The sequence below is a fragment of the Trichoderma breve genome, chromosome 3 (genome assembly GCF_028502605.1).
Source record: "Trichoderma breve strain T069 chromosome 3, whole genome shotgun sequence".
Taxonomy (NCBI): Eukaryota; Fungi; Ascomycota; class Sordariomycetes; order Hypocreales; family Hypocreaceae; genus Trichoderma; species Trichoderma breve.
In genome coordinates, this window is record NC_079234.1 from 8,294 (window position 1) to 32,363 (window position 24,070).

Sequence of the window (24,070 nt, forward strand, 5' to 3'; positions counted from 1 at the left end):
TAACCTATAGGCACTAGTTCGTCACACTTTACTTTTTATATAGTTAATTTCCTTAATAATAATCTTTAATTATATAATAAATTATTACACTAGCTTTTTTAATTAATAAGTAAAATTATTATTTACTTTTTATTATTTATTATTATAATTATAACTACCTTTTTTAATTTATAAATTAAAAGTACTAAGTTATAACCTTTAACTTATATAATTTTATATATTATAATTATACTTACTTTTTTAAATTTATAAATTAAAATAGCTATTATATAAATATAAACTAATAGTATAAGGCTTAGGTTAATACTTTAGTTAATAAAAATTAGTATCTTATTTAATATAATTTTACCCTTATATTTTAACGTAACCTTACCCCTGTATTTTTAATGCTAAAGTATTTTATATATAAAGTTATAACGTAAACTTAAAGATTATACATTTCCGCTAAGATAGGCCACAATAGTAAAGTTAGTTAAGCCTAGGGTTATATTGGCCCCAGCAGTATCACCAATATTAATACCTAGCACTAATGGAGCAAGAGAGTATTATAAGGCCCAGACATCAAGGGTAAGGATAATAGCCCTTAGCCCTAGCTTAAGATATCTGAGAACCAATCGGGAATCCATCATAAGTAGGATAAGCCCAGTTCGCAACCTATTTACTAGTTCTGCAGCATAACCGCTGCTTTCTTATTAAGCAAAGACTCAGGGGGAGGCAGAGTCTTGAATTTGTCCTATCTCTTTTGTAATTACCGACATTTGCCAATGATTCGGCATTCAATGATTCGGCATTAGATAACAGTTAAAAGGCAGACCGATTTCCCACTACTGTATGTTATAATACACCTGCCCAATTAAGGATTAGTATTAGTTCGTTACTATAATTCTTAACATGCTATGGAGTAATAAGATTCCTCACTCATTGACATGATTCCAAACATATCGGGAATTAGGATACTACTTGCTCCAAAATAGTATCGTACCTTGAAAGAGTGCTGTATGGCTGAGTTGTGGGTCTTACAATGATACATATATAAAGTACCAAGAGCTCTGTGACTAAATCTCATTCTCCTGACAACAAGACTCAGTATTATTCAACGAAATAACTCATACCTCAAATCTTGAATATAGACTACGCATCAGCCCTATCCATCAATATGAAGTTCACCACTCCAACCATCCTCACACTCGGGTGCCTCCTCTCCAAGGCTGCCGCCGACTTCCACATCGGCGCCTGGCTCGCCGGCGACAACCAGATCGGCGGAGTCGAGTACAACGCCATCTGCCCGTCCGACTACTGGAACTGCCAGTGCTTCGTGCAGGGTGACCGCCGGTACGACGTCTACCCGCGCATCGGCGAGCTCGGGAGCGGCTACAATGGCGACCCCACCTTCTGGTGGGCCAAGAATGTGTGCGGCGTCAGCCAGCTTAACTTCTACTACCTGGACAGCGGCATCGTGCAGGGATACATCGACGGCGGCGACGGGAGCGTGGTGGCCAATTGCTACCACCAGTCTCCGGGCACGGATGTGGAGTGTGATGGGAATGCGGGTGCTTGGTTGGATTGGTGGGTTTGCTATAGTTACATTTGCAACCCCTAGTTGAAAGTCATGGTTGAGAACGGTTGGAACGGACAAGCTACGCTCATTACTGAGATACATTGTATTCAACTCTCAAGGACAACGCAGTAGAATACACCCTGACTTCCAACCATTGTCCATATCACCTCTAAATGATGTATATTTGCCTTCCTAGCCATCTTCTAAGCCTCACCTAGCTTCTGCAAGCCGGAAGAAATCCAGGATGATTATCATATTGCTATATTTGAGATGTTCAATAACCAACTACATAACATTGTACGATGCCTTTTCTCTGGAACTTTGGGCGATACCTACACTTGCTATAGATTAGGGTTATTGGTTCACCATGAATATAATATTTAATAAAGACTAGGTACTCCCCAATCTTTGTCTCTCGACTGATACTTTCATATCTTCTCAAGCATATGTCAATCACTTTGACTTACTCAATGAGGAAACATAGTATTATAATAATAACTAAGGCTGGGTATGGCTATTTCGAGGCTGTCCAAATAGTTCGCAGCGTTCTGGAGCGCTTCTTACCATCGATGAAGTAATGTGCAGTATATACCACATAGGCACCATTCATTCCGGTGAACAGAAAGAGGTTATACCCAATATCTAGACAAGAGAAAATCGCCTTAGTGAAAGATACTAACAATAGTAGGCATTCTGGTAGGTCATCGTATTGTTGATGTTTTCGAGGGAGAGCTTGCGTGAATCGAGAAAGCATCTGTGGCTCTTCGTGGTCATGAGCCAGTACTGGCCCATATCGGTGAAGTCGTTTTGGCGAATGCCTTGATGTTGCTGTTCGTCTTGAGCGATATGGCAGCTGGCGAAACACTCCTGATAATTAGAACTTGCGTCTTATTGTAAGGTCCGCCAAAACTTCCCGCCTTGTTCAAACTATGTCATACCAGTCCTATATTGACAGTTTCTCTGGAGACACTGGGACCAAGGAAGTTTACAACAGACGATTGCTTGCGGTTATACAGCATTCGAAATTGGAATATACTGAGGATATACCTAGAGTCCATGCTGATTTAATACGATCTAAACCGGAAATACTTTCCTATTATACCATAGGGCACAGTCTCCTCTATCGTACAATCTAAGTGTGCAACTCCGATATACGGGATTGATCACCATTCCCACGCAAGCCGCCCTAGGCACCACCATAAGGGTTACCGTAACTGCACTACACCGCATTATAAAACCGGCAGCTGTTGCCAATAAGATTATCGCTATGAAGATCGATACTAGACGTCGATCAGAATTATGACATCTATAAGTGTGTGATCCAGCCGATATTCCCAACCCAATACTGGCAAGCAGCATTAGTCAAGGAGAAGACCGCAGAATGGGTGGTAAGATAAACAGCGGAATAAGGAGAAATGGTGCCGTGGGCTGATCCTTAGGTACTTGTTGTGGTGTGAATCAGTTATAATCTCAATAGAGAACTGGGAATGTGAACCTGTACTCTCTTGACATTAAGAACGTAATTATATATAATGAGAAAGCAGATGCTTGCGATGAACACTTTGTAAGGATATATGTAAACGGGGTGTTTTGCTATAGTACGAACGGCAGAGGAGCCAGACTAGTGGAGTAGCGACCGATGTGGATCTGGTCCAGCTTGTATACAACTTGAATGTCTTAGTTCCTTACTAAGCTAGGGTATAAGGCTAATAGGTAAATATTATTTAACTAGCGCCTAGTTAAATATCCTTTGGCTATAGGGCCTAGGTTTTATTTTATTAAAATAACTTATTTTATTTTTTTTTACTATTTAAATAAAAGAAGCTATTTTCCTTTATATTACTAAGCTAGGCTGAGCTTATTTATCCTAGCTACTATAAGTCATAAGTCTAGTTAAATTCCCTTATTAAACTATAGAAATCTTTAGGATTATCTTTTTGTAACTTTCATAACTTATATATTTATATATAACTAAGAGCTCCTTATTAATTATAATAAAACTACTATAATAACGTTATAATATTATTATAAAGTATATACTACACTAAGGCATTATACTATAATTAAATATAAATTAATAGAATTAGTAGTATATTTATATAAACTTTAGTATTACACTTAGGTACTAAAAGTCTGTGAATACCTTATAGTATCTTATAGTATATAGTATAAAACTAATATTTTAATACTTATAATATATTAGCACTAGGAGTAAAAAATAAAAATATTTATAATATTTATATAGGCAATAATATAATTTATTAAAATATATAAGTATTTTCTTTTTTTTATTAAAGTGTAAAGAGTATTTATAGTAAAATATATTGTAATTTTTCTATTGTAAGAAGGCTATAGAAAAGCAGTACTAATAGCACTGTACTTTCCACTATAACCAACTGTAATTTTACACTTGTAACAGTATTATCTTTATATACATTTTACGCAGTATTTATAGCATATATTAAGAAAAACTATAATTATATAAAAAAAGTAATAGCTAATATATAAATATATTTAATTTTCTTAGTGTTTTCCCTTGTGGTTGATTTTTAATAAATATTTATATTAAATGCATCTTATACTATATACACTAGTGGTACTATAAGGCGTTCGCAGACTTTTGGTACCTAACTGTAGTACAAGCTACTATAGTTTAAATCAGAATATATTACAGTTCAAATAGGAAGACTCATTATAAATAACCTATGATATACTAGCATGTAGGCAGGCCTGTGAATAAGAGTATACCTTGCACTGAAGCAACAAGATCTGGGCATACACCTGAACACTGACTATCGTCATAACTGACCTTTTGAGCTGTCTCATAGAGCTGACCATTAAGTGAGAGGGCGAAACCACAGCTGGGATCCGAAAAAAACTCCGGGCCCTCGTTCTCAAATGTACCTGTGCCAGCGCACAACGACACTGTCTTGTGGTTGTCTGGGATATCGCATACTTGCTCTGCAGAACCGATATTACCATCTGTTACATACGTGCCACTACAGGGGTCACCTTTGGCACAGTCAGCAGCTTTCCTATTTATTCCATTTGCGTATATGTTACTTACCTGGATTAAATATAATATAGGCATAGGTAGCGAGCTCTGAGGTTGCAGCAGTGAGCAGCCCAAGGCAAAGTTCGCCTGTGTTAGGAGGTGGAGGCGGAGGCGATGATGACGATGATGTCGCTGACGAGGAGGTCTTGCTCGAAGAGGTCTTGCTCGAGGAAGACTGCACAGGTGTAATAGGCGTTGATGGCTGCGTGAAAGTTCCCGTCACCAGCACTGAGCCACCACCAGCTCCGTCTCCCATCAACGGCACAGGCTCATCGGTAGCCGTCCACCAGGCACTATATGGTGGCAGCGTCGGACAGCCAATTGTGGTTTCGGACGTCGTGGTAGTTGCTCGGATATTACAGCCGACGTGTTCCTGGCAGGTAGTTGTATAGCAGTCCGTCGAGTATTCTGATCCTCCCGAGGCGAGAGTAAGGGAGCAAGCAACCTTACAGTCTGTCACGGTTGTGCTTCTTTCACAAGAAGTTGGTCTGTTTGTGCCAGTGGGCTCACTGCTTCCTTCGCCTCCACAACCGGGACCGATGCAGTTGCTACCATCTGGGCAGAAGGGCCCTATACAACCGCAAATACCGATACAGCCTATGCCTGCGCCGCAATTCAGCGAGCATAGGCCGCCGCAACCAATCTCTCCGGGGAAACATTGCGGACTCGGAGGACCAACACTAACGTGAACATGGCCTACGCTGCCGGGGGGAGGCGGAGGAGGAATTGGTGTAGTAGTTTGGCCAGGGGAACTACCTGTGTAAATTGGATAGGGTCCAGGGCTGTATGTGTATATAATTCCGGCCAGGACAGTGGTAGAGCTCGAAGTGGTCACTGTGTCCGGCGGCTCCGTGAGCGTGACGCCTGGGAAGACTATGCTGCTGGTCAGATAGATCGTGGTTACGCCAGTGTCGGTCCATTCCACGTTCCAGAGAGATATCGTATCCGTGATGACAGGCGGGATAGATATTGTCGTAACCACCGTCTTTGATACGTATACGGTTGTTGTAACGCCTCCGTCATCGGTAGAGACGGATGGCCAGATGTCCTCGACCGTCATTGTGACTGGTGGCTGAGAGATGGTAGTCATTGTTGATAGAGTCCACGGCGGAAAGACAAAGGTGCATGGTGGTGAGCAAGCTACGGTGGGTGACGTTTCGTTATAGATGCTTGGCGGTATGTATACGACGCCGGAGCCCTCGCCAATCTCAGTGCCATTGGATGTGTAGCTTGCGTTGAGATCTACCGCCCAATCTGCTATCCCGCCGAAGCCCAAGGCTTGAGCCCAGGCGCTACGGCTGTTGTAGGTAGATGGCTTCATCCACGAGACCCACTGTGTTGAGTCATAAACCAAGATATCGCCGGCATCTACCGAGTAGTACTGCTGTGAGGCATAAGTGCTGTTACTGATGATTTGGTTGATTTCCCAATTCGAGATGTAACCTGCCGTTCCGGTGCATTTCCCAGGTAGAGCTCCGCTAGCAGGTCCGGTATATGTGCACATTTCACCATAACAGCCTGCCTCTGTCATCTGGAAAGCACGACCATACAAGGGCTGACCCAGCATTAGCATGTTGATCGGTACACCGGCTTTGGTGATCATGGAGAATGCCTGTGCTGTTTCTGTATGGTTGATTTGCGAGCGAAGACAGTTGCCGGCCGGACATCCGGGATCGGCTGTTTGTTTGTTAGTCATCATCAAGTTATTGAAAATGCAGATCTTTCTCTTACAGAATGAATTTCCATAATCCCACTGGCCATGGAGATCATATGTCATATAGACAATGTAATCGACGACTTTACTCATCTCGGCGATGGGGAAACCTTTGAGGTACCAAAAGGAGGCTGGGGCCGTCAAGGATACACTGTAGTCACTGGGAAGAGCTGCACGAACTAGCTTGAGAAATGCCAGGTAGTTTGTGCCATCGTCTGGACTACCAGGGGGAATTCCAGGAATATCAGGGGCACCAGGGTACTGGACTTATTAGCACTGGCATACTCTGGAGGAAGCGATCTTGATACTAACCTCCCAGTCAAAATCTACGCCATCTAGGGAGTACTGCTGAATGAATGCGGCGACGTTGTTCGCAAACGTTTGTCTTTGGGCAGGAGTAACTCCTGATCTGAATATCGGATAGGTTTGTGGTCTGAAATTCGTAGGCCTCGTCAGTATTGCTTTAGGCAAAAATGAAAAGGTTGCACATAAACACACCCGGTTGAAAACCCCCAGCCACCAAACGACAAGATTTTCTTGAAGCCAGAAGTTTGCACAAATGCATCAAAAATGTTGGAATACTCGCTAACATCAACAGCGTAGTCTGCGGTGATATTCGCAAATGCAAAGTGCACGTGCGTGTAAGTAGACGGGATCTCGCTCGGAGACATGTGTAAACAAGCTCTCGAGTAGCCAAAGGCCTCATAATATCCAATTCTTGCAAAGTTGGCCACAGCCGGTCCGGTAACTATATCAGTGCCGCAGTTGGATATGCAACCATTGCTTCCAGGCTGCGCAGTACCTGGGGCGCCAGTGCTAGCTGGGTCCGGAGTGCAGAAGTCCTATTTCTCACGTTAGAGTAATCATGAACATCATGAGAGTCAGATAGCCAGTGGGTAATTGTCGCAAGTTTCAGGGCTTGGCACCACATATGCAGCCTTTTGCCACCAATATTCCGCATTAAGATTGCTCATGTCCACTGACTATCCTTGAGAAATACGCACCGATGTTATGCCACACTGGCCCCAGATATCACAACAGGCGTTCAATGGACATGGATTAAGATTTGTCCAATTTTGATAGTTGGTGGTCAGTTGCGTATTGTTGACCTGTGGACCACATTCGGCGTTTGGCACATTGGCAGGGAATGGAGGAATTCCAGTACTTAGGCAGATTCTCAGGCCTACGCCAAGATCATTGCATCCCATCCAACCCCACGTGTTGTTGTTGTAGTTCTTGGGCAGTCAGCAAAAGTCGTATAAGCAAACGTGAATGAAACGTTGTATCTACCTCTATGCCGGTCACTTCCATTTGATAGGCGGTAGCAATCGCTTGGCAGTAATCACCTGGGTTGATGGTGTATGTAAAGCAAGTGCCGTTTGCGTATGGCTTCGGAGAGAAATCTGGCAAGCTTCCAGATGAACAGCATACATACTGATTAAGCTGGATTGTCTTGTTGCAGAAACTGGCACCTCCATTGTATGATTCGAGTTGAGCCTGTGTTATATCGCATCTCTGAGCTAACGAAAAGCAGCCGTCGCCCGACTGAGCCTGGATATACTTGCACGTTGCCCTTGGAGTAATAGTAGAGTCTAGGCCAAGCAGGCTGTCGAGGGCGCGGCGTGTGAAAGGTGTCACTGACACCTCTTTAGCAGGAATAAGACTAACAGAGGTATCCGACAATAGCTCCGTAGCTGCTCCAGAGAGACATTGGGCGTCGTTCCAGCCCTTGAGGGCCTCCTGCACGAAAGAAACGTTGCCGGTAGTATCTACCACCAAACCAAAGAATTGCGGTGAGATTTTCTGCATTTCTGTCCCGCATGCCTGGATAGCTTGACGCTCTGGAACTGAGTTTTGGCTTTTAATCACATTGGCGAACTTTTGAACAACAGAAGAAGCGCTGCCAGCTTGGATTTGAGATCCCGAGTACAGTCCAGCAATGACAGTCTTGGATTTGGCAAACAGTATTTGCGTATAATGAGCGTTGCTTCGTACGTAGTCTCCCAGTTGTCCAGCAGCCAAAGCAGCGTCTGCAACGTGAGCGGATGTGGCCGAACTCAAGGACAAGAGCTTCACTTGTGCGTTGGCATTTTCGCCAATAGTCGAGTTGAAAGCTAGCACTTGTCGCCGAGCAAATTCACCAGTATGATCATCAGTAAAGTCAGACTCTTGTCCATTGGCAGTGCATGCCCGAAACGAGAGGTGAGTGTCTGAATTATCAACTGAGTTATAGACATTAAGTTCGAAAAGGACCGTGGCGTTGCAGTTTACCAGGGCATTGAAATCATGATAGTAGGTCCAGGCAGAAGGGTTTGGCCCCGTCTCATTGCATCTCGCAGGGCATCTTGTGAGTACAGATGACAGCTGAGCATTTGTAAAGACGACGAATATAAAAAGCACGTACACGGCTGGCCAGCCGCGACAACGCTTCATTGTTGCAGAAATTATGATGGACGATGCTAGTTTGGTTATTGCTTGAGAAATAAGGATCAAGTTTCCCAAGTAAGTTGAAAAGAGCCACACTTACTTATTACGACCTCGAAATCCCTGCAAATAAATGACGAAGCATTTCTCAATGACAATATTCCGAAACTAAACAAAATATTACACTAACATACGAAGAACTGCTTTTGGTGACACATCCCAGGCTCGGTCTGGTCGTGGCAAGGCTATGGGAACTCGGCACCGGAGCCTTCTTACTTGGGCTAGAAGCATCTGCAGCTTTGAGGGATAATTTGCCATTGGTGACACGATAAACAGAAATCACACTTCATTTTTGGGGGGGTAATGTGCCGTTGTCGATAGAACCAACAGCAAAGCACCCTGCAAAATTTGAGGGGTCATTTGCCACTGTCGATAGAACCAACAGAAATATAACTAAAATAAAAACACACGGGACATTTTCCTCTTTCAGCAGTATCAAGCATTGTGGCTGCATATGGAAATGCCGTCTGTGCCGAATTGAATCAAAATCCTTTTTTCTGGATGAAGATATTTGGTCATTTTGTTTTTATGTTTGGTCTGGCTGCAAATCAAATACAATCCTCATCGTGAAGTTTGTGCAGTGATAATGAGAGCTCAGTTGAACCTCCTCCGCGTCCTCCTGGCGGCGTATTTGAGTACGCTGGTGGTTGGGTATGTGAATGCACCAAGGTTAGTCTGATAATATGAATATCTCTTGGAGGAGGCTGTGATGGTTAATATTAACGAGCAGAGATCGATTTGTCACTTTGACTCGAGGATACGATGGGTACAATCTTTTGAAGCGGCAAGATGACTCGCTAGACAGCAACTGCTTTTACGCTTGTGAAGTTTCAGCTTGCGGAAGTTCCTGCGCTCCTGTGCAAAAACGTAATGTCTCTGAAGTTGAGAAACGAGATCGCCAGTACAGACTGTGGAACGAGACGACCGACTCGTGGTCAGAAGTTTCGGCCGCCGTCTATGAGGCTCACCTGTCACGTCGGGCTCTAGAGAAGCGAGCTTTTATCACCAACCCACGCTGGAATGCCGCAAGAGTCGCCAGGTACTTGCCTGGTCAGATTGCGCTCAATAGTAATGGCCAAGTTGTGCCAGCAGACACCCAATTTCCAACAAACGAAGGCTTCTTCATTGGGGGGACTAATCAAGGGACAGTAGCAGTCTTGCGGGAATTTGGAAACGACCCAATACAGCTTGGTACAGGAGGGCTTCATGGATGTACCATGCTGGCGGTTATTAGCACTCGTGCTGTTTATATGGTATGTGGCAAGCCTGTGATTGTGTAAGGTCAAGCAAAAGATAGGCAACTGACGAGATCGCGAAGGCGCACTACTGGGAGACATATACGACAGGAGGAAACGACAATATTGCTGCGGGAAGCGCAGACTTAGCGAAGTGGCAGACGAAAGTTCTCAATTCCATCACGGGAACGGGAACTCAAGACCCTAATGCACAGGCTGATGCTCTCAATTGGAACCTCTTCAATCAGCCTGGCGACAATACTCGCGTCATGATCATGTCACCAAACGATGAGAAAAGCACTTCTCTCAAGTACAAGAATAAGATTGGGCTTATTCGGTCTTTGCTACAGGAAAATATTCCTGGTGTGAATATTGTACAGCCAAAAGCGTATACTCGCTTAAACTACAGGGTTGTAAACGGGGTTTATGATGGACCTGATGCCGACAAAGTTGATCAGTCGGAACGAGGGATTGCACTTTTTCAGTGAGTAACTAAGCTCACACTCGATTGGTTTTACTTGACATTTTGGGTTGTGATTTACTAACTTTGATCCTCTCACAGATACGATGGGGCTGGGTATTTTCGGCTATTTTTTGAAGAGGCTATGTACACAAATGTGTAAATGGTCCAGATACAGTGTGGTAAATAGTACAGTGTAGCAGAGTTTATTTAGTTTCGTCTAATTGGACCAGACGGCACGAACGGCAGAGGAGCCAGACTATTGGAGTAGCAACTGATGTGGATCTGGTCTAGCTTGCATGCAACTTGAATGTCTTAGTTTCACCTCGAGGGCGGGGAAGGGAATCAGGCTCGGGCTCCATACCTTAAACGTCTCTCAGCTAATATAGCTTGTAATAAATCGCATTCAAGGATGATTTACGCCTATGAGCATTTCGCCTTTTTTGTAACATCATTTAACCATCTTGCGAGCCATTCGACAATGTTGAAAGGGCTTTCTTGCTCTTTACTAGACTATTCTGCAAGGTTTTGAAGCATCCAAACCATCTCCTTAACATTTCGAGGGTGAAGAGTCGTTCCTACCTCAACGTGATCTCTACACCATCTATACGTCTCTTTCCGCCATGTCACGCACCTCATTCAACGATATTCCGCTTCACCTAACCCGCATCATTTGTGAGCACCTTGCAACGTCTCATAGGCCAAGCCTATACGCATTTGCTCTAGTTAACAAGTCGTGCTACAATGCTGCATTTGCGCTGCTCTTCCGCCGCATTGTTCTACGGGTGACCGAAGGAAGTCGCCTGGAGAGGTGTGTTCAACAGCTTCGCCAGGTTTTTGAGCGAACAAATGGTTTTCGGTTCGTCCGTCATGTCGTTTTGGGCGGATTTGGCCGCTGGGAGGAAGAACACGACCAGTTAGTGGAGAATGATATGCAGAGTGACGTTTGCAGATATCCATTTGGGAATACGGCAAAAGAAGATGATGAGAATGTAGAGCCAATCAACATCGCAAGAGTTGGGGCTCAATGGCAAAGCAGCTGGTATGTGGATGATGGCGTGTGGGATATGCTCGCAGACTTTATCCCTGATTTACCTGGCCTCTCGGATGTGATTTTCGACTGCTCAACCCAATATCTGCCCCGTCTACTCCGTGTCTTACACCAACACCATCCGCAGTGCAAACTACATCTGGGCTCCTTCGATATATACCGTCCCAACGGGAGCTTAACGCCCGCTGAGCAAGTCGAACTTATCACATCGCCACTCCTGCACACAATCTACCTTCGAGATCGTTCACTGAAGGGTTATGGGCCGGATGGCACTCCAACATACGGCGCGGACGCCGTGCGACGTATCATTGCCGGGCTGGCGCCGAATTTGAAGAAAGTAGCTGTACTAAATACAAATGCGGGCTGGTCACCAGCACTCGCGGAGGCTCTGGCACAGGAGCGACCGGCTTGGCTGGGTTTCGCACTCCCAGATATCGAGACAACCAAGCGAACCAAGGGCTCACTAGATTACCTGCAACTTGTCAGCTCTGAGCCTCTCAACGATATTCGTGAGTGGATGTCATGTATCGACGATTCTACATTGCGCGTGTTGAAACTTGAGCGACTCGTTAGCGAAAATGCCCTTAAATATCTTGCCACGGAATGTCGCTTTCCCAAGTTGGAAACCTTGGTCCTGAGCATGGTGACCACTAACGTATCGTCTCCTCTGCCTACAAGCCTATGGAATGCTACGACCAACTTCCTTCTCACTTTACCTCCTTTACTTGCATTAGGTCTTCCAGGAACGACGAACAGTACCCTTTTACGACCAGTTTTTGAGCACCATGGCGCGTCGCTGCGGACGCTGTGGCTTTCTGGCGAGACGGCTTCGCCCAAACTCATCAAACAACTAGTGCAGAGTTGCCCCTCTATTTGCAAGCTGGGACTTCAAATACAGCGCTCCAAAGGCGATGCCACAGAAGTTACTACATATGCTACGCTCGGATCGCTACCAAAGCTGCAGGACTTGTCCCTGACCCTGGACTGCTCTGATACTCGCGTCTTGGCTGAGCAAGAAGGGGATGACGATCCCGACGCCAAGTTGGAATCGCCCAACGACCCATCATTTGACGAGTTTGACCAGCAGATGCTGTTGGTACAGCTTGACTATTCCCGCTATCCGCGTAGGGGCCACGTACGCGATGCATTCATCAACTGTGCTGTCGATGGAGACCTCGCACGTTCCATCTTCACTGCTATTTCGTTAGGAAAAGACAAGGGTGCAAGTTCTCTACTACTAAGCAGACTAAAGATTAGCGTTACGGGAGGATGCAATTTTGGGACGAACCGAGGTGATTACATGCTGTCCATTGTGGTCAACGAGCTATCACGTTCATGGATCGTTGAACGCACCACCAGAGAAGTTAGAGATGGAGCACCGGAGGTAACAGTCTATGAGTGCACGAGCAAAACTCAGCTGCAAAACCCATTGCGAAGTGACGACCTTGATCCAGAGGTATATAAAATTTTTCAAAGGATTTGGTCGGCGAACGGTAGGAGTGGTGAAAGCTGGCGAAAACGGTGGCATAGTTTACCCCTTCTGAATGATACTACATCTTTGGGAGCGGGCCCCGTAGAAAATAGTCAATAAACTCTAGTTTAAGCAAACTAATGAGTAGCCAAAAGGCAAGCATGATAATTCCACTTGTTAGGTCTAAAGACAAAGAAAGTAATAAAGCAGCTCACTTCTCTCCCACTTCCTAATAAACTGCAATCCAAAACCTAAAATACCTTATGGCCAGGGAGGAAAAATACCCAGGACTACAATAAGCTTCCTATAACCAATATATCCGACTTTAGCAAGGTGCAATTATAAAACTTATATAATCTTCTCCTTACAGCGGGCAAGGGGGTATCTCCATTTTGCGTAAGGCCTTCTAAGATTAGTTACTGTAGGTACCTACTAGGTAGGTAGTGCTGAGACAGGCCGGGTATAGCGGATATACCTTTACTTCAGGCAGTGGGTAGTCGCCCCGCCGTTGCAGTAATGATCAGAAGTCAATGGCGTCATAATCAAGCCATATCATAACTTCAAGTTGTTATATTTACTCAGTGCGTTGCCTAATAGACAAATGGATCATTTTGAGATACAGATACGACAGTAATACAATTTATGCAAGTACAAGGGCCGCTATGATTGAATCGATCAAGGCAGCAGAACGACTTGATTCTCGGGGGAAGCCAACTGTGCAGGTTGCGGTTACTACATCCCATGGTACGTGATTCAAAGATAGAGTGCAAGTGATAAAAAACTCACGCTCCAAGGTACCTTTTACTCCCTTGTTCCCTCTGGCGCATCAACTGGAAAACATGAAGCTCTGGAGCTTAGAGACGGCGATATGTCGCGATTCGGTGGCATGGGCACTACTCGAGCTGTCGCCAACGTTGAGACTTTACTGGGACCAGCTCTGGTTGAGCATAAATTCGACCCAAAGACGCAATTGAAGGAAATCGATAATTTCATGAAAGAGCTGGATGGCACTGCTGATAAGTCTAGGCTCGGAGCAAATGCCATCCTTGGAATTAGCATGGCATGCGCCAGAGCAGGCGCTGCGGCGAAGGTGTGTCATGCAAGCTCTGTCTTCGTCTATCAATGCTTACATTTACGTGCAGGGTGTCCCATTGTATGAGTTTATACGACAAGAAGCTGGACTTGAAGGCCCTTACATCGTTCCAGTTCCGTTCCTCAATGTTTTGAACGGGGGAGTCCACTCTGGAAATACTATGGCATTCCAAGAACTTATGATTGCTCCAACTGGAGCCGAATCTTTTGCAGAGGGGATCCGCTTAGCTGTGGATGTCTACTCTGCACTCAAAACAATTATTGCAGACCGTTTTGGTGCCCCAGGTGAGAGAGCAGAATGTACATACAGGAACAAGCTTGGCTAATGCATTACTCAGCAACTGGTATTGGTGATGAGGGCGGATTTGCACCTCCTATCTCGTCTTTGGAGGAGGGACTAGACTTGATGGTAGCGGCCGTTGAGAAAGCAGGGCATACGGGACGCATCAAATTTGCTTGTGACCCTGCATCCTCAGAGTTTTTTGATCAAGAATCGGGCTTATATGACCTTTCGTTCAAAGACAAAACGTCGAATGAAACTCGTACTTCTGAAGAGATGCAACAGCTATATAAGGCCATTATCGGAAAATACGGCCTTGTTTTACTTGAGGACCCGTTTGCGGAAGACGACTGGTCAAGTTGGACAGAATTCAATCGTGACTGTACCATTGAACTGGTTGGAGACGACCTGCTTTGCACGAATGTGGATCGCATCAAACTGGCGTCGGAGAAAAAGGCATGCAACTCAGTGTTATTGAAGCTTAATCAAATAGGCACGGTATCAGAAGCTATAGAAGCGTAAGTTATACGGAGCATTCATACCTTGCGTCGGATTTGATCAAAAAGCTAATACGATACTTACAGCGCTAACTATGCTTTCGAACTCGGATGGAGTGTTTTTGTGTCGCACAGATCTGGGGAGACAACAGATAATTTTATTGCTGACCTGGTAGTAGGGCTTGGTACCGGTCATATCAAGTCAGGAGCTCCAGCTCGCGGCGAAAGAATCAGCAAATACAATCGACTCCTTGATATCGAAGACGACTTGAAAGAAAAACAGAAGGATGTAGTTTATGCGGGTTCCAAGTTTTAATCGGATATCCCTATATATATATTACTATCCAAGTTGGCATCAATATACAATGAGTTGTTTATTATTCTGGTTAATTCGGCTTGGTATGAGCAAGTTTATCAAGAACACACAGAAGCAGTTTATTAAGTATTGCTACAGGCGGAGTCAGAATAAAGAGCAGGCGAACCCCATTGTACGTGCTGTTTTATTTTTAGTGATTAATAACCCTAGGTCCACTGTTTCTGAGGAGCCAATGGCCACCGAAAATGACTTGGAAATCTCTTAAGCCCATATGAGAAAGCTTCATTTCTTAACTATCAGCTATGAAGAATTCTATAGTGGTTGCATCACGGGTAATGTATTCTACGCATTCCCGTGTCTTAGATAGCTGGAAACTGCCATCTTTGAACTTCATATATTAACTAAATTGGCGATTGAGTTCCTTTTGTATATTTTCACAGGCCTAACACAATAATCCTTTTCCCCATCAAAATTATGCCTTTCAATCCCTTCTATAGCCAGAGACCTACGTTAAACCTCATTGATAAAATACCACTTATCTATGGAGCTTGGAGATGACTGTTGCTGAACCGATATATCGGGGACCAAATCCTGAGAAATATGAGTTACATAGCCAGGTGACCCTTCCATGGTTGTATTCACGCTACAACATTAGCTTCTATCCGCAGTATGCCTTATTTTCTGGCAATACTTACACGGCAATTTGATGTTCTTCAGTCGATATAAGGTGGCGCCAGGCATCAGCACATTTCTCGATGACTCGTTTAGCATATCTGACCAAATTCAGTATCAAAGGGGAACTCGGAATCATAAAAGGGGCACAGACGCCTTATTCTTGCACTCTCCATTAAAAGAGAATTTGTTTGCGGGCTTCCCATCCGGCACCTTGTAAATACGAAACCACTCTTTTGTCGCTTGGAGAAGCCCAGGCATGTAAAGCTCGATGTCTTCGATGTCATTGAGTTCAGGTGCTAGAGGGTCTTTGACATCAATGGCAATAATCTTCCAGTCGGTATCCTCGCCATCTAGAAGAGCCAGAATGCCAAGAACCTTCACCTGCTTGATCTCTCCTGGATACCCAACTCTTTCCCCAATCTCGCAAACATCCAGCGGGTCATTGTCGCCTTTTGCTTTAGTGTCAGGGTGGATGAAGTTGGGATCTTCCCATGTCTTAGCCGGCGAGGTTAACGTCAGTGACATGTACAATATATTAAAAGAAAATAAACTAACCCGAGGCAACGCTCCATAGTTCCAAATGTATCCTTTGTAAGGGAAGCAGTTTCGGACATATCGAGGTTTGTTTTCTAGACTGTCTTGCTTGATGGGATTCAAAATCTCGTCTTTGGTGATCTAAATGCTCAAAACAGTATTAGAAGAACAGAGACTTCATATTGTCATTATGATATTCGCCTAGCCTCTTCCCAAAACCCACTTGTCAAGTCGAAACAACGGCCATGAACAGCAACTTGTATTCCGGGTAACTCACCTCAAGCTTGTTATTTGTCCAGCGAGGAATCTCAACCACCATATTGAGTATAGTGTCTTCGGCATCATAATACAATGGTATATCATGGAAAGGTGAAATAGAAGTACCGTTTCGTGTGACAAATATACGATATTCTAATGTATTTGGGACACCAATCTCTAAAGTACCGTAGCGACAAGCCATAATTGACACGGTAAGGTGCAGAATTAATTATGAAGTGTAAGTGAACATCGAACAAAAGAGGTACCTGATTGGAGTTTTCAATAAAAAAAAGGAAAGAAGGTGGACCAAAAATATATTCAGGGCGTGAAATGTCCAACAATTCTTTGACACTATAACTGCATGCTTTCATTGTTACATCATGACTTGTTTGGTAACAGATTCTGTATCGAAAATCAGAATGACGACATCCGATCAAGAGAACTCACGACTAACATCGAATTAATATTACTATGTCTTATTCCTTGCTTGTGGAAAAAGTCTTAGGTTGGCACCCGATATTTCCATCAGCTCTAAGGCGCGATCATCGGCGACGTTGGAAGGCGAACCTAATTGGACTAGTAATGCCGCCATTTCCGTGATCCTCTGGTCTCTAAAGCCACAGCCCTTACCTCACTTCATAGGGCAGAAACCTCCTAGGAGCCCTCTAGGACCCGCCACTCGACGTGTTAGAGGAACGCGGAAGGTTACGTCTCAGCGCTTTGGAAAGTCGCCGGATACGTCGCCTGACAGCCACAGAATCCGCCCACTTTGTCCGTGGTAACCGATTTATCTCGTGCTATTAACGCTAGTATTCGTAACATGAGATTGTGATTGAATATAAAAAGCAGCTAGGGTTGGCGAAAACCATCAGGGTCTTCATTTTCACTCCAATCCCATACCGTAAAGATTGATGATCTTCACTGTTGAGTGTTACTGGCCCAGCGATGTACATCCACTTATGCCTAAACGGGGGCGTATAGTCGTTTGACTACCTTTGATATTGATCTGTAAGAGCACCATAAGATGCTGTCGAATATTACTTTTAGTAAACTCGACCTATGGAATAGCTGTGTAACTCATTCACCATACATCCGACATGTTCCACTTTATACCTCCACTTGACTGACCTCGGCTTGACAGTTGTTTAGTATTATCGGAAATATCGGTACACTGAGCTAGGAGCTATGATTGTTCCACGTTCCCAGTATCTATTGTAGAGGCTACTTAGACTCGAATAATACGCGATTGCAAAACAGGGAACGGAAGTAAAGCAGTAAGAGGCATCGAGGACATTGCCCCCGACGTTGGACAAATTCAGATAATTGATGCTGCAGCCATGGTGGCGTAACATGGGCTAGGTGATGTCACATATGGGGATGATCTCTTTGTTCACTTCGAATCCAAGATATAAGATGAAGCGAATATGCTAGCATAGCAATAGCAATCGGAATGGACACAGCGCTGGCTGCTACCTGAGAAAGCAATTGTGAATTGTACAGAACACGGTATACCCACAAACCATGGCATCATCAGAGAAGCCTACTCTGAAAAAGAGGATTGGGGTGATGAGAGAGTACATCGCGCTTCGTGAGGATTATCGCGGTCGCCTGCCCGATTACCTATCCCGCTTTACCGGATACAAGCCGCCAGATGCCCAGCCGCCCTATGAGCCTTTAGGTGTTCCACCATTTTCTTGGTTGAAATACATTCCGCTTGAGTTGGAGATCTGGGCTTTTACCTGGATTGGCTCATTCGGAGGTATTCTCCTCATTGAAGCAATCATGTCAGCAAATACAGCTTTTTCAGAAGTTTACCACGCACCCATTATTATCACCTCGTTTGGCGCCTCGGCGGTACTGTTATTTTCCGCTATCGAATCACCTCTTGCGCAGCCTCGAAACTTTGTCCTCGGCCATTTCGTATCCGCCCTCGTTGGTACATGCATTACCAGACTCTTCGTCCTCAATCCAAACTATCACCCTTTCCTCGATGAGGGTGGTTTCCACGCCAATGTCTTTGTGAACGGCGGTTTATCAATGGCAACATCTGCTCTTGCGCAAGTTCTAATTGGAGCTGTGCATCCACCGTAAGTTAACATTTCTTCGCAAGCATTTGTGAGTATTATTAGGCATTTAATAACCACTTTGACTAGCGCCGGCGCAACTGGACTCAATGCTGCCGTTCAATCACAAGTTGTTACTCTCTCTTGGCGTTATCTGCCGGTTATACTTGCCTCGTCACTAATCATGCTGGGCTGGGCTCTGATAATAAACAACGTTGGTCGTCGGCGTTATCCTGTTTACTGGTGGAAGCCAGGGAAAGTGTTTGTTTCAGCAACAAAAGAACAGCAGATTATGGAGCACGCGCGTGAAGCCAGGGATGTTGAGATGGCACTTAGAGTAGAAGAAGGAGAGAATGTGGACGACGAAGAAGGAGGAAGCGAAGTTAGCAGACATGAGCCATGAGCCCGAAGGGAATGTTGAGAAGTGAGAACAGAGGGTCCGGAATAGGAGGGTGTGATGAGTAAGAGGGGTAGAAAGTGAATTATCCACGAGTGATCAATGTCACATTGATCAAATGTCCAAAATCAATGTCTAAGGAAAGTAATCGATAGCAGATTTGGTGTGAAAAAAAAACTGATTCTCGGGTAATCTTGTGTCTGGCAAAACAGAGTGTGGGCCAGATTTCTTCACATGTCTTTGGCTTGTTTTCGCAAAGCTTGCTGCTGTATAATACCTTAATAAATCATGTATGATTACACTTATAGATGTCTCTCCGGGATTTTAATAACAGCCATCTCAATGAAAGTTCATACTTGAGAGCCCAAACAGTAACCACTCTAATATCACTGCACAGGACTTGTTCTGGATTACGGCAAAGAGCAAAGATAATACGTCGACTAATCACGGTGCTTATCTGCCTTGACGCATACAATCAGCACAACAGTGGTAGCTCATGACAATATTTTTAATTGCGCCGTACTCAGTCACAGCCTACAACGCAGGCAAAGCGCCTTTTGAAGGCCAGTAACAAAGAAACGCCTATATTACGGAACCTGGCAATTTTGTTGGTAACTTCGCCATCTTATAAAGATCCTCTCTAAAAAAAAAGTAAAATACACGATTTGATGTTAAAATGCCTGCGTAAAAGCAGACATGTGCATACCAGAAGAGCGGTCAGTATACTCAACTCGAGAATATGTGTCCCTTGCAACTCGAGCTCCTAAACGCATTAAACATATTGCGGACCAACTATCTCAAAAACATTCCGACACTCAAACCTCGTGACGAATTGTGTAAGCCAATAAAATGCATTTGTACTCTAAACGGCAGATCTGGTCACATAACAATGCAAGTAGAAGGTAAACAGAGCCATGTTCTAAGTTTTTCTGAACATTTCGAGGCATTATCTTCTGCTGTTGTGATCTGGTCTTCGCGTGCATCTAGTGGCCCCGATTCCCGTTGCTCTTGCTCAAATGCTTCCTCTGCCCTTCTATATTCTTCCAATGTCCTATGACGATACAGTGACGATTCGTTAGGATTTTCGACTGGTGATATAGGCGCTAATTCGCTAAGATGGGCCCAGCTGTCAGGAATGCTGTATCCTGCCTGGCCATGGCTGTGTCTGGTTGAGACTCGGCGTGTATGCGCGATGGATTGGTCGTTGAGAATACTGTCATCATCGGATATGTGGTGTAGAGATTGATCAGGGGGGACAGCATCAGGTATATGGCCACTAATGCTTTTGCGGGCCATGTGTAAAAGAGCTTGGCCTTTTGAATTGTCCGTGAGGTACACTTTGGCACACTTGCTATTTGCCGCCAATATGAGGATCAGCCAAAAGACGACTATAATTGTAAGATCTTATGGGCATCTGCACGGGACTGAGTATATACCACCTTGATAAGTTGAGGCATTAATGCCGCCCTTAGTCAAAGCGTAGCGTCTACACAGAGCAATACGCCAATATTCTTCTAGTGTGTCTGCATGACGGCATCGCAACTAAAAGAAAGTCTTGGGATCTTAGACGAACCTAGTGAGATGTCGGAAATACCGGGGATATTTTAAAAGCTAAGCTGTATCAAATAAATCACCGTGATATATTTACTTTACTTATGTCTATACATTTTCTCCTCTATAACAATAAACCCTTTCGCCATATACTAATAGCATCGCGTGTATAAATCGCCACACGGTATAAAGTAAAGATTGCATTCCAGACATCCCCATTTGATATAATTTAATTATTATACTTCTTAAATAACTTGAATAATTAATTATTAATATAGTAATAAAATTAATCTTTATATTTAATTTATTAATTATATAATAAAATTACTTATTATATTTTACGGTATAATATCTGGCGCGTTTGCTTGCAGAACTTGAACGCAAGTTTTCCTCAGCAAAGGCGCTATATTGGGATAGAAGCAATTGTCTACCGATTTAGCTTCTTGGTTTATTCACGCTTCGGCCATCTTTCATGTACTTGACGACGCCGTGCTCTGCGAGCAACATTCGACTCTCCGCTCTGTAAAACTAGGAATGGCTGCTTCAAGTACTATCGATACATAGTCAAAGTTTCTTCAGGTTCGTAGGAGGTGTCAATACATGGAGAGGTGATGGCATTGATAATCTATTTAACCCGGCCGCCTTTAGCTGAACTCTCAAATTAAAACCTGCTAAACCATCGTGAGACTGATTGACTAGCTCTTCTAATTGATATGTCCTGACTACATTTTAGGCACGTCTTCCTTTCCTCCATCAACGCAATGGCCAAAGCTGTTGGAACTGCCGCAATAGAAGGTGTCGAGATTATTGCCTTTCGGTGCTAGGGTGACATATCCTGTCCACGTACCTAATTTTCCATTACGGAAATTAGAGGTCTTGTAGCGCAGCGTAAAAAAAGAATACTTACCTCCGTGGGTTAATTTCAGGCAATGGACGCCGCACACGTGGTCATCGACGCTTCGCAAGTATTCGGCGATGGCGCCTTGAATGGTCTTCAATTCGGCTGAAGTATCGCAGTTCCTTCCAGTGGCATAAACCTTCCAACTCACTCCGTCGATAGAGCCAGAGTGAGCTTTACAGTCGTGCTTGTCGGAGTCACCTTTGACTAAACCGGCAATGCCGAGGGAAACCTGGGCTATGACAGCAGTGACAGCGACACATACGCCTTATTGCGTTGTTAGCAAAGTGTTCTATCTACGAACGAACTTGGGCGTGCGAGTGGTTACCTGCGCGAGCGCTGCTTGCAGTACATATTTTCACATGCGTTCGGGCTTGGAGATCATTCTCAAGATGTTCCGGAGTCCAATTTTCGAACTGTTCGAGCTCGATCTCCGCAAGAGTCTGAGGGAGATTGGTTTCGAGTGTGGTAGGCAAGTCCTGCAAAGCAAATGGCGAGGCCAAGCCAAGCCCAACGCAAGCCAGGAGCAAAGTATGCGAGTACTGCATAGGTGGCAGATGCGATTGTATGCAATTTAGAAGCTGTAGGCATGATTCTGTTGCAAAAAAAGGAACTACGAAGCCTTGGCTGGAGGCTTGTTATATAAATACAGATTTTATTACGCCGCTCATTATATATATATCAGGTGCAAACACAGCCTCTACCCCACATTGATAGTAAAGGATTTGCGAATAACGTAATGGAAAGTAAATTAATCTTACGACTCTAGATAGATATTGGCGCCTGGTAGGCGCACGGGGCCGTACAACTGCACGGACCCTTAGTTAGCAAAAGCCCGCTATAACAACAAAGATACACGCTGTAGATGAGGATAAATAGCATCTAATTTATTTGGCTATACACATCTATGATATTATTAAGTCTAAAACTTACCGCTGCAGATAAGGATTCCGGTTGAGAGACCGCTCTAGTCGACAATCTAGTAACACCTTCACTCCCTGAAGGTAGCGTTTTAGTAAAGTAAGGTTGGTTAAAGTGACTACGTCTCGCACAAAACAGTATAACAATCCCTGCCAAAGTAACTACATGTTGGTCAGAGTGGCTGTGTCTTATGCAGAGCGGCGCAACAATCCCTGTCAAAGCAACTGTATGTTGGTTGGAGTGGCTACGTCTGGCATAAAATAGTATAACGATTCCTGTGATTTATGGTTATATTTAGCCGTCACTTTGGCAGGATAATGTCATGATTCCGCCCCTGGGATTAACTAAAGAACAGGGCTTCAACATTATCAACATAACTGTTCTGGGAAGTAGGTAAAGCTCACGCAATATCACAACTGTCGAATATCGTTCTCTCTCTGAGGTTACCGCATCTCTAAAGAGAGATACCACTCTCGTCAATTGAGTGACTAGTTCAAGTGATTGGCGAGAATAATATTTAGATTGGTCGCTGAAGTATGAAATTAAAGGCTGTCTGTTCAATGGAACTATCTGAATCATATACTCCTTCATCCTTCATCCTTCATCCTTCATCTTTGATCCTTCATCCTTCATCTTTGATCCTTCATCAAGTGTTGTCATCTTTCTGAGTTGTACTGCACGCCTCATGAATGCGTTGTGCAGCTCTCTATGTGTGCTGCACATCTCTTCTTAGTCTTGGCAGAGTTCTCTTCCTACTGAGTCATCCTGGTGCCTAATGTCATCCAAATGGGGTGCGCATGACCCTGGCCCAAACAATCGACTTGGCTTGTTGGTCTTCACACCGTTTCCTTTTCCTGGACATACATATATATTAGGAGAGGACAGACCATACCCCGCATTCGGGAAGCTTGATCCTTCCTCGAAATCTTCACACGTCCGCGCCTTCATTACTTGCATCAACTCGTTGGCGATATGGCGGATAAACTGTCAGCAAGTACTCCTAGAACTCTCTCATTTGTCAGTATGCTAACTATTCAATGATCCGAATATAGGATCCGATCATGCCCCAAACCGTCGCAGACCGACAGCCTGTGGGCGACAACATGTCTCTGCGCGACATACAAAGATCGATGAAGAAGGATCCAGACGGACATGGCATAAGTTCATTGGGCTACGATGGTGTGCTTCGCACTTTTGACAACGAACGGAATATTCTTGATGCAGTTGGCCTCAACCCAACCCAGATCAGAGAATATTACGATGGTCGACCGATGCCCGAGAGATTGCTCACTGCCGACGGCCGCAACATATCCCATTGGGATATGTTCCACCCCGATGCGGAGAATATTCCCAGGAAGTTTACAGAAGAGGATAAAGCCAAAATTCGGGCATATAACGAGGATTTGGAAAGGCGCGGAGTTACATGCTGTGTTTCAGGCAAGTCAGCAGACGACGGTGAATCTGAGTACTAGATAGTTCCTTTTCGCTTTGTATCGCTGCGGAATGCTCATGGTTCTATGCCTCGTCTCGCTCTTTTCTCTGTTATCTTAAACTCAATAT

General features: G+C 44.3%; 9 protein-coding genes across 9 annotated transcripts; 6 read left to right on the top strand and 3 right to left on the bottom strand.

Moving 5' to 3' along the window:
* Positions 1-1,156: 1,156 nt before the first annotated feature.
* Positions 1,157-1,600, top strand: T069G_04425 (uncharacterized protein; the record flags this gene model as incomplete). The annotated part of the gene is made up of 1 exon (XM_056171635.1): positions 1,157-1,600. One exon carries the CDS (start codon positions 1,157-1,159, stop codon positions 1,598-1,600), a length of 444 nt encoding a protein of 147 aa, XP_056028493.1.
* Positions 1,601-4,271: 2,671 nt separating this feature from the next.
* On the bottom strand, positions 4,272-8,760 carry T069G_04426 (glycosyl hydrolases family 18 domain-containing protein; the record flags this gene model as incomplete). Its single annotated transcript, XM_056171636.1, has 11 exons — positions 4,272-4,288; positions 4,352-4,570; positions 4,626-6,290; positions 6,345-6,588; positions 6,640-6,760; positions 6,826-7,169; positions 7,332-7,562; positions 7,618-7,792; positions 7,853-8,067; positions 8,152-8,402; positions 8,469-8,760. 11 exons carry the CDS (start codon positions 8,758-8,760, stop codon positions 4,272-4,274), a joined length of 3,774 nt encoding a protein of 1,257 aa, XP_056028494.1.
* Positions 8,761-9,397: 637 nt separating this feature from the next.
* T069G_04427 (uncharacterized protein) lies at positions 9,398-10,534 on the top strand (the record flags this gene model as incomplete). Its single annotated transcript, XM_056171637.1, has 3 exons — positions 9,398-9,480; positions 9,542-10,064; positions 10,130-10,534. 3 exons carry the CDS (start codon positions 9,398-9,400, stop codon positions 10,532-10,534), a joined length of 1,011 nt encoding a protein of 336 aa, XP_056028495.1.
* Positions 10,535-11,129: 595 nt separating this feature from the next.
* Positions 11,130-13,148, top strand: T069G_04428 (uncharacterized protein; the record flags this gene model as incomplete). Its single annotated transcript, XM_056171638.1, has 1 exon — positions 11,130-13,148. One exon carries the CDS (start codon positions 11,130-11,132, stop codon positions 13,146-13,148), a length of 2,019 nt encoding a protein of 672 aa, XP_056028496.1.
* A 542-nt stretch (positions 13,149-13,690) lies between these two features.
* On the top strand, positions 13,691-15,213 carry T069G_04429 (uncharacterized protein; the record flags this gene model as incomplete). Its single annotated transcript, XM_056171639.1, has 5 exons — positions 13,691-13,772; positions 13,823-14,118; positions 14,171-14,405; positions 14,459-14,918; positions 14,985-15,213. 5 exons carry the CDS (start codon positions 13,691-13,693, stop codon positions 15,211-15,213), a joined length of 1,302 nt encoding a protein of 433 aa, XP_056028497.1.
* A 510-nt stretch (positions 15,214-15,723) lies between these two features.
* On the bottom strand, positions 15,724-16,741 carry T069G_04430 (inorganic pyrophosphatase domain-containing protein; the record flags this gene model as incomplete). Its single annotated transcript, XM_056171640.1, has 5 exons — positions 15,724-15,856; positions 15,909-15,986; positions 16,040-16,383; positions 16,444-16,563; positions 16,700-16,741. The coding sequence occupies 5 exons, from the start codon at positions 16,739-16,741 to the stop codon at positions 15,724-15,726; spliced, it is 717 nt and encodes a 238-aa protein (XP_056028498.1).
* A 1,460-nt stretch (positions 16,742-18,201) lies between these two features.
* T069G_04431 (HPP family domain-containing protein) lies at positions 18,202-19,146 on the top strand (the record flags this gene model as incomplete). The annotated part of the gene is made up of 2 exons (XM_056171641.1): positions 18,202-18,767; positions 18,834-19,146. 2 exons carry the CDS (start codon positions 18,202-18,204, stop codon positions 19,144-19,146), a joined length of 879 nt encoding a protein of 292 aa, XP_056028499.1.
* A 2,267-nt stretch (positions 19,147-21,413) lies between these two features.
* T069G_04432 (uncharacterized protein) lies at positions 21,414-22,137 on the bottom strand (the record flags this gene model as incomplete). Its single annotated transcript, XM_056171642.1, has 3 exons — positions 21,414-21,538; positions 21,599-21,856; positions 21,918-22,137. 3 exons carry the CDS (start codon positions 22,135-22,137, stop codon positions 21,414-21,416), a joined length of 603 nt encoding a protein of 200 aa, XP_056028500.1.
* Positions 22,138-23,285: 1,148 nt separating this feature from the next.
* T069G_04433 (uncharacterized protein) lies at positions 23,286-23,982 on the top strand (the record flags this gene model as incomplete). The annotated part of the gene is made up of 2 exons (XM_056171643.1): positions 23,286-23,504; positions 23,563-23,982. 2 exons carry the CDS (start codon positions 23,286-23,288, stop codon positions 23,980-23,982), a joined length of 639 nt encoding a protein of 212 aa, XP_056028501.1.
* Positions 23,983-24,070: the final 88 nt, after the last annotated feature.